The 19,061-nt window shown below is 57.2% G+C and overlaps 1 protein-coding gene across 3 annotated transcripts; it reads right to left on the bottom strand.

Moving 5' to 3' along the window:
- Nucleotides 1-2,786: 2,786 nt before the first annotated feature.
- Nucleotides 2,787-15,025, bottom strand: KLHL30 (kelch like family member 30). Of its 3 annotated transcripts, none has more exons than XM_053598177.1 (8): nucleotides 14,935-15,025; nucleotides 12,357-13,203; nucleotides 11,172-11,304; nucleotides 9,373-9,459; nucleotides 8,654-8,809; nucleotides 7,423-7,611; nucleotides 6,353-6,498; nucleotides 2,787-4,557 (listed from the first exon to the last, which is right to left on the bottom strand). In XM_053598177.1, the coding sequence occupies exons 2-8, from the start codon at nucleotides 13,128-13,130 to the stop codon at nucleotides 4,306-4,308; spliced, it is 1,737 nt and encodes a 578-aa protein (XP_053454152.1). In that variant the 5' UTR covers nucleotides 13,131-13,203; nucleotides 14,935-15,025; the 3' UTR covers nucleotides 2,787-4,305. The 3 variants fall into 3 exon arrangements, with proteins under 3 accessions (XP_053454152.1, XP_053454153.1, XP_053454154.1); XM_053598178.1 differs by lacking the exon at nucleotides 14,935-15,025 and adding an exon at nucleotides 14,633-14,901; XM_053598179.1 differs by lacking the exon at nucleotides 2,787-4,557 and adding an exon at nucleotides 4,989-6,212.
- Between the last annotated feature and the right edge of the window lie 4,036 nt (nucleotides 15,026-19,061).

Below are 19,061 nucleotides of genomic sequence, written 5' to 3'. Positions count from 1 at the left end.
CTGGGCACAGGAGCCGTTGCTATGTGAAAAAGTTATTTTCCCAAACAATGAACAATCCTAGTGATGTCACAGGCCCTGTTAGAGGGCCCAAATCAAATTGGTTCTGGTGCTGGTGCAGCCTCCTGTAACACTATCCCAAGGTGATGTCACAGCCTGGGGTGGGTGGAGAGCTAAGAGGGCAGGGGGCCTTCAGGTGGGGGCCTGTGTGTTTCCGGAGGTCACATTGCAAATAGTGTCCACCCAAGGAGGTCAGGGCCGAGCAAAGAATTATGCAGATAAAGGGGCAACCCTCCTGCTGCAGTTTAGAAGCAGGTCTGGCCTCTGGGCTGAGGTGGAGAATTAGGGTGGAAGGACAGACAGATCTGGAAGCCTCCCCCATGTGCCCTCACTCCTGCCTGAAATCTAATCCTCATTCCTGGGCCCTCATGTCACAGCCTGGGCCCAGCTTCCCAGCAGCCTGGTGCAGTCAAGCTGTTCCCACTCCTCTCTCCTCCAAAGAAAGGGCTCTTGTGGATGAAATCATGGGAATAAAAGCTCCTTCACCCTCAGAACAGCGGGCCCCTGAAGTCAGCTTGTTATGTGGCCTCCAAACGGACATGCCAACAGCCTTTGCTGTTTACAGAGCCGGCTAAGCTCATGACATCATCCAGTTCTCAAATCATTATCCCCGTTGTACAGGTGAGGAAACTGAAGTTCAGACCTTGGGATTGGCCCATGGTCATCATGGAGCCACCAAACAAAACCATGTCCCAGTCTGGCCCCTACAACTTGAAGTCACTAGCTCTTAGAAACCCACAGATTCAATTCAACTCAGATAACACTACTCAGTTCCTTTGCGGGCTGCATGTACTGGGGCAGGCACTCAAGCCATCTCAAGCCACTTCCATCTATAGGGACTCTCAGCTGATTTTCTGCTGATTAAAGCAAGAAGGTAGATACCGGTGGTGTTGTTTGCCGTTCTGCCAAGAATCACATTTTTGTTTTTAAAGAGTATTATAGGGGTGCACATGTTTTGGTTACATAGTTTCCTTTTGTATATATTAAATCAAAGTTATAAGTGTGCCCTTCAACCAGAAACTGTTAGGTGTGAATTTATCCATCTCCTCCAAAGACAGCAGATGCTGGTGAGGATGCAGAGAGAATGAGCCATATTCTTAGATGTGATTGGGATCAGAATAACCCCAGTCCCTGATGTCAAAACTGTGGGGCAGTCTTTTAACTTTGAGGAAATTACCTTGGCTCTGGGGGTATCTGTTCCAAACAGGAATTACTTCCCCCATGAATATTCTTGTCACAGTCTGCTTAATTCTTCCATTAATCAACTTTATGCCTGACTTTCCCCGCACCCCCCACCCCGTGTACCTGGGACCCAGAGGCATCAGCCGCACACACAGCGGCAGGAGCCGTGCTCTAGGCTGAGTGGCTACACCGCCCTGGAGATCAAAGGTGAGAGCAGACAGCCTGCCTGGTACATGGAGGCTGTGCCACCCCTCCAGAGGACTGTCCAGTGACCAGTCCCTTTACTTATAGCTATGTGAGAGTGCCAGCATCCTGCTTTCAGCAATCACTGTCCCCACCTAGAACTGGGAAGATCCATAATCATAATAAAGGGTCTTGTCTGAGAGATGTGGGGAAAACCCAAGTCCAGCAGAAGTGGCCAAAGCACCCCTGTACCCCAGCTCACCTGGGGACCAACCGGATGGATCCCAGCCTGAGATGGCTGTGCTGGGTCTGGCTCTGAGGGTACCAGGTGCTTCCTGAAGGCTGGGGTCGTCTGAGGGCCCTTGGCTTACCCAGAGGCACACGTTGGGGCTAGGAGAGTGTTTTCGTCCCCCACAGCCCAGTGGGACTGAGAGTTGGGGATGCATGTTCCAAGGCTATTCGTTCCCTTTCTAGAAGCCCATATTAGCCCCAAGCCTGCTAATGGCTACTTGTTTTCCTGGGGACTTTGATGGAAGATGCCTTGGCTGCCCCAAGGCATTCCTCAGTTGATGAATAACATAGTGTCTATTTTCTACAAGAAGCTCTTGAGGGTGGCACCTGTGGCTCAAAGGGGTAAAGCACTAGCCCCATATGCCAGAGGTGGTGGGTTCAAACCCAGCCCTGGCCAAAAACTGCAAAAAAAAAAAAAGAGAAGCTCTTGAGTGTTTGAGTAGTGTGCCTGAGTCTCCCGCCTGCTGTTCTGGTGTCTGGCCACCTTCACTGCCTGCCATCTGCCCCATGGGGTATCCTCTATGGCCCATCCATCCCTTCCTCCCTCTGGACTCTGTTGAGGTTTGGCCAGCACTAGCAGAAGGCTGGGGTGGGAAGGAGGGGGAGGGTCTGTTCTGGTCCTTCCTCCCTGACTGATCATAGTGGTAGAGGCTGCCCCTTACCAGAGGCCGCTGCCCGTGGCAGCTCTCCGGAGCCCAGAGCCTGCATCTGGCCCTCTCCTTCTCCAGGGGCACAGGGTAGTGCCAGGTCCCCATTCTTGCTAGGTCCCTTCAACCTGCCCATGGCTTAGAGATGGTCCTTTATTAAATTCTCCTTAATTATTTACAATTATCCAATTAACCCTGAAAGATAACAACAGGCCCCTGAATGGGACAGGTCAGCTGATCAGCCAAGTTGTAGAAGCTTACACCAGGCCCTGGAGGGGCATGTGCCCCACCCCATCAGGCTGTGCAGGAGCAGAGAGCAGCCTTCCTCTAGCACACTGCCCTTTCAGCTGTTGGTGATCAAAACAAGCCTATTTTGACATTCCAAGTCTTTGCTTTTATTTTTATTTATTTATTTTTTTTTCTTTATTGATAACTATCTAGAAAACATTTCAGGGACGTCCATGTGGAAACGGTCTAGGGCCCCAGAAACCCTCACCTGGTTCCCCAACCCACAAGCCAACACAGTTGGCCTCAGGTCGGGGCTCTGATTCCTTTGGGAGCACTCTGAGGCCCCTCTCTGTCTGGGCTCAAGGGGGTCGACTCAATTGTCCCACAAAAAAGGGGCATGAGAGGGCAGGTCTGGGGGCAAAGTGGGTTGGGACCCACAGAAGCAGGAAGGACCAGAGACTCCTGTCCTCGGAGCCCAGGGACACCCGAGCCCCCGACACCCAGTGGAGTACCCCAAGCCTCTGACTCCCAGTGAGGTACCAGAAGGAGCCGTGGGCCTGCCCAGGAGAGGAGACCCACATCCAGAGGGAGACGGGACCTACCCATGGCCTCTCAGCGTCACTACCAGGGCTGGCACCAGCATGAATCCCCTCTCCTGACCTCAGCCCTGTGTCCTCTGATGGAGCCTGTGACAGCAGGAACATGGCACTCAGCACCCAAAGAGAGGCCTTTGCTGTTTCCTTGGTTACAAAGGTGGACGCCTCTTCACAATGAGAAATAGCTTGGATGCCATGTCCATGTGGGACCCCAGTCAGACATGGGGGGCTCTGTGGGGGCCTGAGCCACACTCAGTCACACCATGTGCTGGCAGGAAGGCCTGGCAGATGATACCCACTGCCCTTTCTCAGGAGGCTGCTGAGAGCAAGCCACCAGCCAGCCCACAGCCTCACCCAGAAAGTCCCTGCAGACACCTTAGGCCTCACCCAGTGGGAACTTCATCTCATGAAGAACCTTTGTTTTGATGAAAATCACCCCCAAGAAACAGAGGAAATCCTGTTAGAGAGCACCCTCTCCTGCTGCCTTGGTGGGGGCTGCCCTGCTGATGGGATGGCTGGTACAGAAGAGATGGGTGGGGCCTTCTTTGTCCCTAGAAGCAGAAGCTCAAGGCAGACATGCAGAGGCTGGGTGTGGGGACAGCCCCGGGCCCACCCGACAGCCCCATGTGCTGTGACACTCAGCCTGGAGGGGATCATCCAGGTGGCCTTGTGCTAACCCCATCCCAGGACCCTTCCATCCCCACAAGGTCAGCTTCCTGGATCCCTCCTTGTTCCCCATCACGTGTGCAACTGCTCTGAAAGCCACCGGTTGGGCCCAGAGGCAGGGACAGCTGGTGCCGGGAGAGGGCGAGCACTGAGAGGCTGTCTGGGCCTTGGCTCCTTTCTCTGAGGGTTTAGCAACCCAAGGGCATCAGGGCTTCTTGTCCCCATTATGCAGGTGTCCAGCACTCAGGCCCTATGACTACACAGCTCAGAGCTTGGTGTGGCGGCTCCAGAGACCAAAGCTGTGTGCACTGAGCTGTGTCGTCTGATGACCCTCATGACCGGAGTCCAGCCTAGAGGGGGTGGCAGCTCCGTGGGAACAAACAAGCAGAATAAAAGTTGGCCACAGGGTGGCAGGGAGCTGCTGTGGGGACTGCTCTCCGGGAGCGCCCCCTGGCTCAGTGCTCCTGGGAAGGGTTGAAGGGCTGGGTCCACTTGGAGATGTCCAGGAAGATGGCAGAGGCCCCGTGGTAGAGCCAGAGGCGCGGCAGGGCACCGTGGTGGGTCCAAGAGTCCTGCACTGCGTCATAGACCTCCAGGTCCACGTGGTAGTCGCCATCCATGCCCTGCCAGCGGCCGCCTGTCACATACAGCGCATCACCCAGTGGTACCAGTGCGCCATTCTCGTGCAGGCTGTGCAGGGACTGCACCTGTGGATGGCCGGTGGTCAATGTCCAGGCAGGGCAGGGACAGGCAGAGACCATGGCCAGCTGCCCACTCAATGTCCCACCCAAAGCCCCAGGGCTCTGACTGAGGGGTCATCCCTAGGCCCCTGCAGCTTGTCAGGTCCTACCTTTAGTGCTAAAGGGAGGTGTCTGACCTACAGCCCGCAGGCCGCATGAGATTATTTGAGGAATTGTTTTGCTTATCTGTGGAGTTGGATATCTCAAAAAGTATGCACAGACTTTTTCTTGCTCATCAGCTTTCATTAGTCTTTGTGTATTTAATGTGTGGCCCAGACAACTCTCATTCTTTCAATGTATGGCAGAGAAGAAAAAACGTTGGACACCCAACTACTCCTGGGGGAGACCCACAGTTTCCTCTACAACCCCTGCCCCACAGGATGGTGTTTTCAGCCCCTCAGAGTCATAGGGACCTGAGGCCTGAGCCTGAGCTGCCTCCCAGCTTCATGGTGGTTGGTGGAGGAGACAGGTGTGGCTCAGCCCCAACAGACACATGGTGGCGGGGAGTATCACCAGGGGACCTCTAGCTCCACACTGAATCCCTTGTCCTGGCCTATGGCCTTGGAAGTGCCCTGGAGATGGGCTGGGGCCTGAGGGCAGCAGCTTTCCAGAGGCTGGAGAGAGACTTGGGCACTTTAGGAAGAGTGTGGGTGGGCGGTAGGGTGTGGCCTCCAGACAAAGACAGAAATGAGTGGCTGCCCCCACCCTCAGGCCCAGAGAGGGCAAAGTGGGGTCCTTGTGGTGCAGGTCCCAGCTAGGACAGTAGCTTGGGCCTGGGAGAGGTCCGGCTGTGGCCCAGCTGGGAGGGCACAGGGGAACTGGCCTGGCAGTGCCTAACCTGCACCTGTTTCATCACTGTAATGGGGGCCGTGGGGCAGCTGAGTGCTGACGCCAAGGGACAGCTGTGGGCAGCAGGATTGCAGGGACCCTGCTGTCACCCAGTTGCCAGTACAGCCTCCCAGGGTGCTGCAGGAAAGGAACTGAGGATCTTTTTTTTTTTTTTTTAAACAGAGGCTCGCTCTGTTGCCCTGAGTAGAGTGCCATAGTGTCATTGGAGATCACAGCAACTTCAAACTCTTGAGCGATCCTCTTGCCTCAGCCTCCTGAGCAGCTGCCTCACCTGCTGTAACACCCAGCTAGTTTTTTTCCCTATATTTTGTAGACAGGTCTTCCTCTTGCTCAGGCTGGTCTTGAGCTCCTGAGCTCAAGCAGTCCACTCGCTTTGGCCTCTCAGAGTGCTAGGATTATAGCCGTGAGCCACTGTGCCCAGCCTGGGATTGAGGATCTTGAGGCAGTGGCCTAAGCCACCCAGCTGGGGGCTGAGTCTGTCTCCTATGAGGGGTGCAGGGAGTGGAGTGGTAGGGAGCCCAGGCACTGGCTGCTCCCGCCTCACCCCAGCTCAGGACCTCATCCGCCCTGGGCCGGGAGACTGCCTCCTCCTTGGTCCCTGAGGCACCTACTGTCTGAGCTTGGTTTTGCTCTCTGAGAGGGAGGACAGGGAGATGGGCATATGGGGAACAGAGCCTTGGTGGTGACCAGCAGTCCATGGGCATCCTTCTCCCACTGTCCTCGTTTCTCCCATCCTTAGGGGCTCTGGCCCGGCACTGTCATTGCTCTGTGTCCTGGGGAGAAAGCCAGGGCCTTTGCCTTCCCCTGCCCTGCAGGCCACTTGCAGGTACCCACCCACTGTGTTCCTAGGCCTGCTCTTTGCCACATCGGGATAGCCCTGGGGGAGGGGTGCTGGGAGGCAGGTGAGGCCCACCTTTTGCCACAGGTTGGCCCCAGGGTCGTACACGTAGACCTTCTTGGTGTTGTCGCCAATGAGGTAGAGCGCCCCGTGCAGTGCAGCGCAGCGTGGCGAGGACAGGTACTTGGGCAAGAAGGGTGAGGCGATCACGCTCCACGCATCTGCAGGGGACAAAGGCACTGGGGCCACCTTCACCAGGGTAACCCGAATGTGCTCCTCTGTTTAGAGGCACTGAGGGCAAGGCACCTCTCTGAGTCTCAGTGAACTTGTCTGTAAAATGGGAGCCCTTGGGGCTGGGGGCTGGTGCTGTGTGCACGCCCTGCCTCTCACTCAACCTCGCTCTGCCTCGGGGAGAGGAGGGGACGGCCACCTCCTCACATGGCTGCACCACGGGCGGGGGTGGCCTGTGGAGGATGCAGAGGTCCCACAGGAATCTCACCCCCAGAAGAGGGCTTTGGCTTAGGTGTCCCTCATCCCCCGAATGAAACAGGAGTGCCATTGCCTCCTCTCTGCGCTGCCTCCTCAGGTCTGGTAGCCAGGTGGGCCCCAAGCAGACCCTGGACCTAGTTGGTCTCTTGTGGGGTCCCCACACCCCACAGCAGAATGGGCCCTGCTGGCATCTCCTCTGTCCACAGTGAGAAACAAGATTAGAGACCAGGACTGGGGCTGCTGAGCTCAGAGCGGGCAGAGGCCAGAGTCTGAGCTCAGCCACAGACCCCTAGACATCAGGGGTCATTGCTCTTGGCCCATGAGGCCATTCCATGTGGACAAAGCCGCCAGGCAGCTTCCAGGACGTGGGCTTCCTTGTCACGGGGCCACTGGGTACCCAGCTGTATACCAGAGACTGCAGAGGGCAGAGGTGCCGCTGGCCTCTAGGCTGTGAGGGGCTGTGACTGTGGAAACCACACCCTCGCCCTGACACCTCCCTCCTTGCCTTCCTCCCTTGTCCCTCCACCTCTCACAGGTTGTGAAAGGCTGTGGCTGCTTGTCCCACCCTTTGGCCCACCTGTCCTCAGAAGCCCCCACCCTCATCCTTTCTGGGGTGAACCGTAGTCTTTAAGGGCTTGCAGCCACCTCTGTCCCACCTGTGACAGGGCTGTAGCACTGCAGGGCTAGCGTGTTATACTTGCAGGCGCTGGAGCCCACCAGGTAGAGCCGGCCCCGGCAGCCAGCGGCGGAGAAGTTGCTGACATACTTGAGGGCAGGGCTGGCCGGCATCCAGCTGTCCGTGTAGGGGTCATAGCTCTCCACCTCCACCATGTCCAGGGTGGTGCCTGTGGGGGTGTCTGGGCTGAGAGGGGTGGTCAGGCACTAGGGACAGGGAGCAGTTCCTGGAGACTCAGGGCCCAGGAGACCAAGTGGACAAGTACAGGAGGCCACAGCCTTGGGAAGTGTCCCCGTTTCACTGAGGCTGGGGTGGGCACATTGGGAAGGTGCCGGCAGGAGCCTCAGGAAGCTGCCCCCAGGCCTCTCACAGGATGGGAGTCATTTCCTGGGGGTTTTAAACTAGAATGGGGGGAGTCAGTCCTGGGAGGGGTGGGTTGCAAGATGTCAGCTCCTGGAGCTGGAGGCAGTCCTGTAAGTTTCTCAGTAGAGGTCAATAGTGAGGGGGCTGTCACAGGGAAGGAGGCCATGTCCTGGTCTCATGCGAGCTGGCCTTGGTCTCTGTGACAACCTGGGGACTTCAGAATGCCCTGGACCAGGAACTGTGCTTCCTGCTCTCTGGCTCCGAACAGGGCGGCCATTAAGAGGAGAGAGGCTGGTGAGACTACTGGGCATTAGGAGTGGCCTCTGAGCCAGTTTGTCATTGCAGAGCTTTGGGCCTACATGCATCTCATTTTTCAACATTCCTCTAACCAGATAGGTTCCAGGGGTGACTCCCTGCTATAGTTCCAGGATGCCAGGGGACACGGCGACCCTCATGCTCAGGCTGGGCTTTGGTGGGAATAAAAATAATAGCAAGGGGGCCACTATGAGCCCTTCTTCCTGGAGGCTGCCCCGTGAGCCTGAGCAGAGGGCTGGGCCAGGTCCTGGGATGGGTGTCCAGCTCCAACCAGCAGCCTCTGCCAGGCCTCCTTCTGGGGACTGAAGTGTCATCCGTGTTGCTGTCCCTGGGGTACATCAGCAGCACTGGGAGCTGGCCATTGAGGACACCCAGGCCATGTGTCCTGAAGGCCCACCTGGCTGGGAACCCTGGGGAGCCCAGAATGGGAGCTGCCCTGCTGTGGTCTCTCAGGCTGGCACAGGCCCCCACTTCTGGTGCTGCAGGGATGAGGCTCAGACCCGCCCAGGGCAGGGAGGAGACGGTGGCCTCACCGCCAATGGTGTAGATCTCCCCGTTGAGCGCAGTGCTGGCATGGTTGGTGCGGGCCTTCAGCATGGGCGCCACAGGCTTCCAGGCAGCCTCCTTCAGCGGGAAGCACCAGGCCTGGGTAGTGGACCAAGTGTCTGTCTTGGTGCCCCGAGAGCCACCTGTGGGAGAGATTCTGTCCATGGTTGGACTGCAGACCAACTCTGGCGCCTCCCTTTCGTGCTAGGCCATGGTGTTGGATGGGGTAAGCTGGGGAATCTGGGGTGGGACCCCATGGGTGGACCACGGTCACGGATGTGGTAAGCCCAGCTAGGACCCCTGTGGGTGGCACAGTCTAGCTGTGTGATTTTGGACAGGTCCCTCCGTCCCCCATAAACAAGGAGGTCAGGTCAGTGGTTTCAAATCTCCATCAATGGAAATTTCCCCCACCTACATCTTATAAAGAGCTCCAGCTTTAAGATATGAAGAACAGAGTGATACCCCCATCATGAATATCCTTCTGGGGAGGCCCTGACTACAGAGCACAGAAGGGCCGGCCTGGGGCCATGCTGGGCAGTGGAGTGCTGCTCCACGCACACGTGGCCCTGAGGCTTCTATATTCCCCTTGTTTTTACCTCATGAAAGGCCAGGAAGAGCCTTGACTGAGTGTCAGGGATCCTGCTAAGTGGGGGATTGGTTTTGATGGTCTGCGTGGTGTCTCTGAAGGTTCCTCCAACTTACCCACCTGTGACATAGATGTTGTTGTTCAGGGCTGCCAGGGAGAAGCCCCACTTGTGGTAGTCAGGGAAGTCTGGGAGTGCCATCCACTTCTCTGGCAGGAGAGGAGAGGTGGAGGGGTCAGGGTGCCTGGTTCTTGCTGTGGCCCTCCCCTCCCTGGCCCTCCACAGCCCTCCCCGGGTGCCTCTTCCACTCATTTGGTGCAGAAATGTCTCCCTCCCAGTGGGGAAAGACAGGGATGGGACTCAGGGGGTGGCAGAGGCGGGGCGACACCCAGGGGCGGGGTCAGAGTAGGCTCTGGGTGTCTGGTCTCATGACACTCCCCATACATTGCCCCTCAGAGCCTGGCACCGAGACTTGTACCCAGGGGTGGTAAGAGGCAGCCCAGGCCTTAAAGGGCACGGTCTGACCCTGAATGAACCATTCAGCCCCTGGGTCTGATTGGGAACAGGTTAAGTGGTCTGATCTGTAGGTGACACCTATTGGTTATAACACAAACCCCGTTCATTCACCACTCCCCATTCATTCATTCATCCATCCTGAGCACCCTCTGCCCCTCAGCAGCCAGGGGTGTGTGGGCATTAGACACAGGACTTGCAGCAAGCAGAGTTCTCCTGCCCCAGCCTCAGTTTCCTCTCCTGTAGAATGGGGGTAATTCCCAGGGAGGTGTGGAGACTTCACAAGACAGCATGTGTCTGGCACAGTTACTACTCAACAGTGATGGCTGTTAGAGATATTGTCACTATTAACATAAGGGACAGAGTCAGGCCTGCCTCATGGAACTGTATGGGAAAAAATGAAACAAGAGATAAGAAAATGCTTTGGAAAAATCTAAATGAGACAGTGAATGTTCAATTCCTATAAATGGGCACATTTTGAGTGTTTGAGGGAGAGACCCATGACTTGGGGGTGTCCCCTGGGGAGACTTTACCAGTATTCGTGACATAGAGAATTCTGGGCCTCCCTGGGAGCAGTGAGTGTCTCCTTGACTCATATCTCTGTCACCCCAGGGTGGGAGTTGCCTACAGTCAGCAGGCCCTTCCTGCCACTGTGCCCCCTCACCCCCGGCCCCCCCGGCTGGGTCGGAGGGACAGCTGCTCCCTTCTGACGTCAGCCCCAAATCCCCTCTCGTCAGCCCCTGACTGCGACAGCCGGCCTTGGGCTTCCTGGAGCCTGCCAGCTACTGACGATGCCATTGACGCCGTGGAGATGGCTGGCGACCTGCCGGTCGCCCCAGAACACCAGCTGACCCTTTCTGCAGAGGTCCCAGGGCCTCAGAGCCCCTGCGGGCCCCTCATCCTCCTTCCCTCCAGATAGGAGGCCTGGTCTCTGTGCTCACAGGGCCCTTTTAGGGTGGAGCTGTGGAAGGAGGCACCAGGAGCCCATTTCACAGATGAGGAAACTGAGGTGAAGTGACCTACCTGCTCAAGGGCCGGAACTAGAACCCCATTTGACCTGACCCAGACCCTGAGCTCTCCCCTAGGCTGCCTCATCCCCATAGGCCCCTATCCTCCCCTCAAGATCAGGTCCCCCCTCCAGGCACACAGGGCCAAGGCACTAAGAGGAAGCCCTGGCCAGGCCACCCAGGCCACCCACCCACGCAGTGTAGTCTGGACAGCAGAGCCCTAGCACCTGAAAAAGACCCCAGTGACATCAGCAGATACCCCCTGCCCTCCGCTGTGGCCCCTAGGTGAGGCACATCCGGGGGGCAGGGCACTCAGGCAGCTCCCCTGTGCCCCTTGCCCCTCCCTCACTCCACCTGCAAGGTGGGCACAGCAGTTCCTACCTGGGGTGGAGGGTACTCACTGGCCTTGGTGTTATAGAAGGCGAAGTTCCCAGGGTGGGGAGTGGGCTCCTCATCCACCTCGTCCTCCTCCAGCGCCCGCCCACCCACCACCACCAGGACCTCCTGCAGCTTCTGCGGGGGGGCTGGCAGCACCTGTAGGGCCAGGGCTGGGGTCAAAGCAGTGGGGTGGGGCCTCCCTGTGCCCAAGGCCCACGAGGGTCCCACTGTGCCAACACCCACATGCAGGCCAGGAGGGCCTGAACACGTGTGAACCTCAGCACATGTGAGCCTCAGCATGTGTGAGTGGGCATAGGTGTGTGCACATACGTGTGCCTGTGTGTTGCTCTGGGGGCTGAGCCCCAGACCCTGTCCCTAAAACCTGTCCCCAGTGTCCCACAAAAGCCTCCCTGTGTCCCTGACCAGCCTGTAGCAGGCAGCACTAGGATGGCCTGGCCTGGCAGGAAACGCTAGAATGCTGTACGTGGGATGGTCAGTAAGTAGCCAGCCCAGGACCTTGGGGTCCCCACTGCCACCCTGTTCCCTCTCATGAAATGCCTGGATCTCCCACCACCAGCAATTATAAGATAACCCACGTCCAGCTCCAGCCCAAGGCTAGCCCATGGTGACTGGCCAGAGCCAGGGCTGGACTCTGCCCACCACGCACTCCACCCTTGGCCTGGGAACTACCACCCTGAGTCACAGCTTCGTCCCCAGACTCAGCTGCAAAGGAATCCCTGGAGTAAGGCTGCCCGGCAGCTGACTGACCCATCAGCTCCTTGTCTCAGCCACACCCGGGCCTGTCACTTCCCCAGGCCCTGCCCTGCCTGCCAGGTCCACCGCCAGCACAAACAGGAAGTTGCACACCATTAGTGCCTGAGCGGCTGCTGACTGACATACCTCCCCTAAGCTCCCATCCCTCCGTGGGTCTTTTTCCAGGTTTGTACTCACTGGGCTTGTTTAGGACAGGGGACAAATCTCATCATTTCTAGGTTCCCTTTCCCCTTGTGTCCAGGGTGTGGCACACACAGGGCACAGTCTGTACTTGTTGGGTGAATGGTGACACCCTCACAGGTAACTGGCCCAAGGCAGGGAGCATCACGAGGTTAAGGGACATCAAGGTTAGGGGACCTTGGGAAACCCACCCCACGGGTCTCTGGGCTCTTCTTTCTGCTTCCCAGGGTGGAAGCCCCCAGCCCCTCACTCACCCCACCATGGCCCTGGGCCAGCGCCGCCCGGCAAGCCTCCGACTCCTGGATCAGTGGCTCTGTGGCCAGCAGCTCCTGCACACAGGACCCAGGCATGGCGTCCAGGTGCACCAGGCCCAACAGTTCAGGCAGGTGGGCGGCCCGAACTTGTGGGTCATGACGCACCCAACGCAGCAGGGCTCGCAGCCGGCTCTGCTCTGGCTGCACCTGCAGCAGGTCGCTGGCAAGACAGATGGCCAGCCGGTCCTGAGGCAGCTGCAGGAACTCGTCCTCACGTGCCACAGCTTCAAAGTTCTCCCGCAGGAAGGCCCAGGCCTTGGCAGCCACACCCAGCAGCCCCTGCTGCTCCCCGAACTCGCAGATGCCCAGGCAGTTGGCAGCGTCCAGTTGCTGCTGCAGGTAGCGGCCACAGACCTTCTGCACGGCGGGGAAGTGCAGGCGTGTAGCCGTGCGTATCAGCGCCTCCACATTGTTCTGCGTGATGGTCAGCCGGCCCGTGTACACGAAGTCCACTAGCTGCCCCACCACAGCCGGCTCCACGTCCCGCAGCTCCACGCGTGCAGAGAAGCTCTCAGCAAAGTCGCCCGCAAACATGGCATGGAAGTAGGGGCTGCTCAGGGCCAGGAGGCTGCGGTGGCAGGGCAGCTCCCGGCCACCCACCAGCAGTGTGACGTCGGCCAGCTTGGGCTGAGACCGCAGCCGCTGCAGGCCGTCCAGCATGTCCTGGGCATGCGAGGGCAGCTGGAAATCCAGGTCGTCCACATTCCGCACCATGGTGCTGGTGCTGGCGAGTGCCCTTGGCCACCCACCCACTCACAAGGAACAAGTGCTCAGAGCCAGGCAGTGCCTGGGGAGAGAAGAAAGCAGGCCAGGTGAGGGGCAGGGTCTCAGACACACACTGCAGTCCTGCTCCACTGCCTGCCAATTGTTCCTTTGTTCCTGTCATTCTCAAAACGAGCGTGGCAGTTGCCTTCTCCCACCATCTCTCACAAACCCAGCTTGTGACCCTGAGAGGCAGGCGCAAGTGTCCTTCCCTCTGACAATGAGGAAGCCGAGGCTCAGGTAGGGTGGGAGACCTGGAAGACCCATCCACAGCCTGGCAGTCAGAGCAGAACAGGGCCAGCAAGGGAACTCAGACCTGAAGAGCAGGCCCAAGAACATGGGACTGCAGGGGCACCCCAACTCCCAAGAAGCATCCACTGTCCTGGATCCAACATTGCTGGGCTGTTGGGGGGACACGTTTGAGATGGTTCTTGCTTCACTGATTCTCTCCATTTCTCTGCTGTGACCTTGCTGGGTGACCTTGGCCCAGCCACAGGCCTCTCTGGGCCTCTGGTAAAAGGCTCCAGGCACCGTCCTCACTCTGGTACCTCTTGCTCCCATGGCACCCCACGTGACAGGCTGCCCTAAGCCTTACCTGTGTGTTAATCAGGGCAGAGGGTGCAATCATTGCCCCTTTTGCAGCTGGGGAAACTGAGGCACAGAAGGCTTGAGCTACATGCCCAAGATCACACAGCTGTGAAGTGGTGCCTCTGGAATGAACTCAGAGCCAGGCTTGAGGACCCAGGCTCTGCACCTCCACATTACTCCTGGCTGGGTGCAGGTGCTAAAGACAAACAGCCAAAGGCAGCTTTCTGGAGGGTGAATTTGCATTTCACTGCTCATATCTTTTGAATCAACAAATCCACTTCTGGGATTATTTAAATATGTGCCTGTTTATTTATATACTTTTGGCCTTTTACTCTCAGATGATAATGACCAAGATAAAGTCTGTGCAAAGGCCTGCGGAGCAGAGACCACTAGGGGGCGCTACACAGAGCCATCGGGCCACGCGGGGAACGGGATAAAATGCTACGGAATCAGGGATCACAACCACAAAGTCCCACCCAGAGAACCGGGAGCTACAGCCAGGATGCAGGTGCAGGGTGGCAGGAGCTTGAGGCGCCTCCACCTCCCGACTCACCCACTCATCTAATCCCATCCCAGGAGCCCTCTCAGGACCTCCCAGGACCCCTGGGGGCAGGACAGCTCAGGAGGCCAGCAGCCTGGACACCCATGTATCTCTGGTTGAGTGTCTACCCTGCTGGCCCCTCCCAAGAAGGTGCTCTGGCCCAGGTGAGGGTGGCTGTGCCCTCCTGGGATGATAGGAGATTCCAGCAGCCTGTGTGGGTGGGTGGGGCTTCCCTGAGCCTCGCATTCCAGTCACTGTGTTCTCTTGGCCAGCTGCTGTGGTGGCCAGGATGGGGCTGGCAGGTGTGAGCTCCCAGCCCGCTTACCTCAGGGCCTACCTAGGCTGGGAACGAGGAAAGGTGAGCAGGCAGAGCAGTGAGGGGCCAAGGCCTGTCTCAGGCTGGTGACTGGCTGCTGTGGCCCTGGCTGCAGTCTGAGGAGTGGTCCAGCCGCCCTCCTGCCTACCTCTCTAGCAAGGACACTGGAGAAACTGTGTCTGCTAAGCCCTCAGCCCACCCAGGAGCCTGGCTGGCCTCTGCGTGTGGAGGTCTCCAAAGTTTTCCACTAGTCCTGCCCTAGCCCCACCTCTCTCTGCCTATGACCCCTCTAGAGTGCCCCCCAGTCCTACCTCAGTTGGTCCTGGACCCTCCTGCTGAGAACACAGATGGCCAGCCAGTCTGCCTGCCGCTGAGAGGGGACTAGAGGCTGGGTGGGGCAGGCTGGGCTGGTGGCCACGTGGACACACAGGGTATTTTTAGCCTCTGTCTGCATTGTTTGGGAGGGTCAAGCCGGAAGGGATGGGCCTGTGGGGGCAGGAGTGAGGTGCTGGCTCCACAGACTGTCCACTCAGAAAGCCCATGTTGGTCGTGTCACATGACAGCCCAGGACAGACAAGCGGAAGGCTCTGGAGCTAGAACGCACGTTAGTCCTCCCCACGGCTCCTGGGCTGACCTGGAGGTGGGGTCAGCTGCCCCACCTCTGTTTCCTCATCTAGGGGCAGAGGAGCCTGATCTGAGGACTTGAGGGGTCACAGAGGGCCCAGCTCAGGGTCTGAGGCCAACAGATGACACCTCATTGTTGGGAGGTTGGTACCTGTGTTCCCCTTGTTCCTCTGTGAAGTGGGAATTATCATGAATAATAGGCAGGTTTGTCAGCAAAATCTTTCAAAGCTTGGGGTCTCCGGTGGCTGTAGGGATGACTTTGCTTATAACAGGGGGTGCCCAGAGAGATGAGAAGCCATGCCCAGGTGCCCCCCAAGATGGAGCAGGGTTAGGAGAGCCTTTGGGGCTGCCCAAAGAGGCTAAGAAATAAGGTCATCTAAAAATACAGTGGCTGCGGGCCAAGGCCTCCCACATAGTGCTTGGCTTCTGAGAGTCTCAGGGGGAAGCCCTCACATCTGGTCCGAATGGGCTGTGGCACTGACCAAGGTCAGGCGGGTGAGCCGGGTGCATGGGAGAGAAGCCCTCCACTCTCCACCCACAGGGCCCTCTACCTGTTGGCCTCTCCTCCCTTCACCCTCTGGGCCTTCCTAACAGGACCATTTCTAGATGAGCCAGAGAGTGTCAAGTCTGGTGGTGGCCTCTTCATAACCCACCAGGGATTGGCTTGGTGCCCTAATAGACCTCAGAAGGGCCCTGGTGGCCTCCAGGGGACAGAACCTGCTCCTGGCAAGGGCTGGTTAATTTCTCCAGGGAGTTGAGATGTCCTGACACCCTGGACACAGGGCACCTACCTGGCAGGCAGAGCTGCTGGCCCTGCCACCTGCTGAGGAGAGGGCTGTGGGCTGGAAGTCACACCCCTGTGTACAATCCATGGGGAAGGGGCTACCACCCAAACTGATGAGCTCAGCAGGCATTTACAAAGTGATTGTGCAGCCAGCTGCTGCCAGGTTTCAAGTCCACTCTTCCTCTGCTCCTCCCACATGGTCCAGGACTTGCCCCCGGCCTTGGGCATCCGCCTGTCATGGGGTGGGGACCCTCATGATGTCCCCAGCTCTCACTATGTCCCAGACCTTGGTGGCGAGGGCTCTGCAGTGCCCGGTCTGCCCGCAGTGCCTGTCGGCAAGCAGAGCATGCAGGGTCCCTCACCCAGCCCAGGACAGAGGGGATAGGGATGGGGATTCTGGGGACAGGGTGCTGTCACTGGGCGCTGGCTCTGCTTGTGTGCAGCACCGCCTGCCAAGTATGCTGGCCTCACTGGAGACACTGTGCAGAACAGAGACCCAGCACCTCGCATGACAGGTCAGTTTGGGAAACCCAATACCAGGGGCTTAAAATGGAGCCACATCAACAGATTGCTACCGCATGGCGCAGTTTTTAAAAATAAGCTGCTTGTTTCTTTTTATGGTGGTAAAAATAACAGATGTTCACTTCAGAAAACACAGAGAAATATAAAGCCGGAAACTCCACCAGTAAAAGACCATTGCCATTAACAGAAGGGTCTCTTCCCTTCCAGCCTCTTGCTGGTCACTGTGATTGTGGACGTGGGTCTTCTACCCTTGACCATGCCCGTTTTTCACATGGTCAGCGTTTGAAGATGTAGCTGTGAATTTCATCCCACCAGGGACTATCTTGCTTTACAAAGCAGGAAGGGAGACTAAGTTGCTCCTCTTCATGGACATTCGGGTTGTTTTCCACCTAGGACTGTTCTAACAAAGATGGCCTCATCTCTGTGATTATTTTCCAGAATAAATTCTGAGCGTGAAATCACCAGGTTAAAATGTGTAAGCATCTGTGACACTTAACACACACGCCAGAGGGCACTGCAGCTGGGCTTAGTGAGTGTACCTCCTGCCACCAAGGTGTGACGGTGTCTCCCAACCCGCTGGGCCTGGGGCCTTCAGGCTGTGAGGATGTCCATTTCCTCTTCCAGTTTCCATGGCTGCCCATTTCCTCTTCCAGTTTCCATGGCTTTTTTATACTTGGTAGCTCTTATCCAATTTGGGGCCTGGGTGCCCCGAGGCACTCAGCACTGCTGCCGACAAGCCGTCCTCCGGGATCTGCTGCAGCAGCCGCATCCTGGCCATGCTCTGTGCTAATCTGTGCACCTGGGTGACTATTCTAGGGTCAGAAGCACCATGCTGGGCAGATTGCTGCTGCAGAGGTCTCCACTCGTGTCTAAAATGCGAGCGTCTCTGCTTTGTGCTTGTTTCCTTTTTTCCTGTCCGTTGTATCTGGGGCTTCCTGCTGCATGATGCAGTGCCAAGCCCAGTGTCTCAGAGCAGTGCAGGCACATCCCTGCACACAGTTTCATGCCCTGGAGCATGTGTGAGGGGGAGCTCTACCTTGGGTGTCCCCAGTGATCAGTGCATCATATGGGGGGTAGCCTGGGGGGGTCCGCCACTGCCCCATGGGCCTCTCTGTAAAGCTGCCCCCATGTGAGCAATGGAGATGGAGCCTCTATGTCTGTTACAGCCTGTGTGATGTCTATGACTTCTGTTGCGTGTGTGTGTGTGTGTGTGTGTGTGTGTGTGTGTGTGTCTCGGGGCATATACCATGTCTATCAATAGGCAGGGCCACTGGGGTCCTTCTTGCAGCTTAGCCTCCAATGAAGGGTTTGTTCATTTTTTTTTGTTTCTAATGAACTTTAGAGACATTAAAAACGAGTGGGCTTTGCATAAAACTTTCCCAGTGTAGACAGTGCACGCCTTTCCCATACTTACTCTAGTCGCCCTTGGTAAAATTTTCTCTTTTTCTTCTTCTTCTTTTTTTTTTTTCTTTGTTGAGACAGTCTCACTATGTTGCCCTTGGTAGGGCGTCACAGCTCACAGCAACCTCAAACTCTTGGGCTCAAGCGATTTCTCTTGCCTCAGCCTCCCAAGTAGCTGGGACTACAGGTGCCCGCCCCAACGCCCGGCTGTTTTTTTGTTGCAGTTGTCATTGTTGGTTAGCTGGCCCCGGCCGGGTTCAAACCCACCAATTTCAGCGTATGTGGCTGGTGCCATAACCATTGTGCTACAGGCGCTGAGCCAGTTTTCTCTTTTTCTTTCTTTCTTTTTTCTTTTTTTTTTTTGTAGAGACAGAGTCTCACTTTGTCGCCCTCGGTAGAGTGCTGTGGAGTCACACAGCTCACAGCAACCTCCAACTCCTGGGCTTAGGCAATTCTCTTGCCTCAGCCTCCTGAATAGCTGGGACTACAGGCGCCCACCACAATGCCCCGCTATTCTTTTTGCTGTTTTTGTTACAGTTTGGCCGGGGCTGAGTTTGAACCCGCCACTCTCGGTATATGGGGCTGGCACCCTACCCACTGAGTCACAGGTGCCGCCCAAGTTTTCTCTTTTTCTGTATCTTCACCTGCATATATCTGTGGGCTGGGAGACGAGCCCCTCCCTCTGGCATGTTTTTAACTCGTCAGCAAGCCTCCGCCCGCCCTCCCCGGGTCTTGCACCTTTGTTTCTGGTTTGGCCACCTCATCAAAGTCCATGGCCTCCGGGTACACCCTGGGGCTCTGAGGTCCTCAGTGAGTTTTTTGCCACCTGGACAATGGATTTATAGTCACCAAACAGGCTGTGCAGCTGTGATTGGGGTCTTGCCAGGGCCAGCCTCTGCCTACTCCAGTGACACCTGCTCCCCACAGGTGAGCTGCCAGAGGCCAGGGTTCTCAGCCCCATCCAGGCTGAGGGAATCAGAATCCCTGGGCCTGCTCCCCCAAAAGCAGGGTATCTATAGAAGTTCACTTAGGAGTCAGCCCTGAGCAGCGTGGAGGAGATGTCCCCAAGTCTGGCTTTGAGTCTCACCTCTCCCCTCACCGAGCAAT

Source organism: Nycticebus coucang, chromosome 7, assembly GCF_027406575.1.
Source record: "Nycticebus coucang isolate mNycCou1 chromosome 7, mNycCou1.pri, whole genome shotgun sequence".
Lineage (NCBI taxonomy): Eukaryota > Metazoa > Chordata > Mammalia > Primates > Lorisidae > Nycticebus > Nycticebus coucang.
This window is presented reverse-complemented; position numbering and strand designations above follow the sequence as displayed.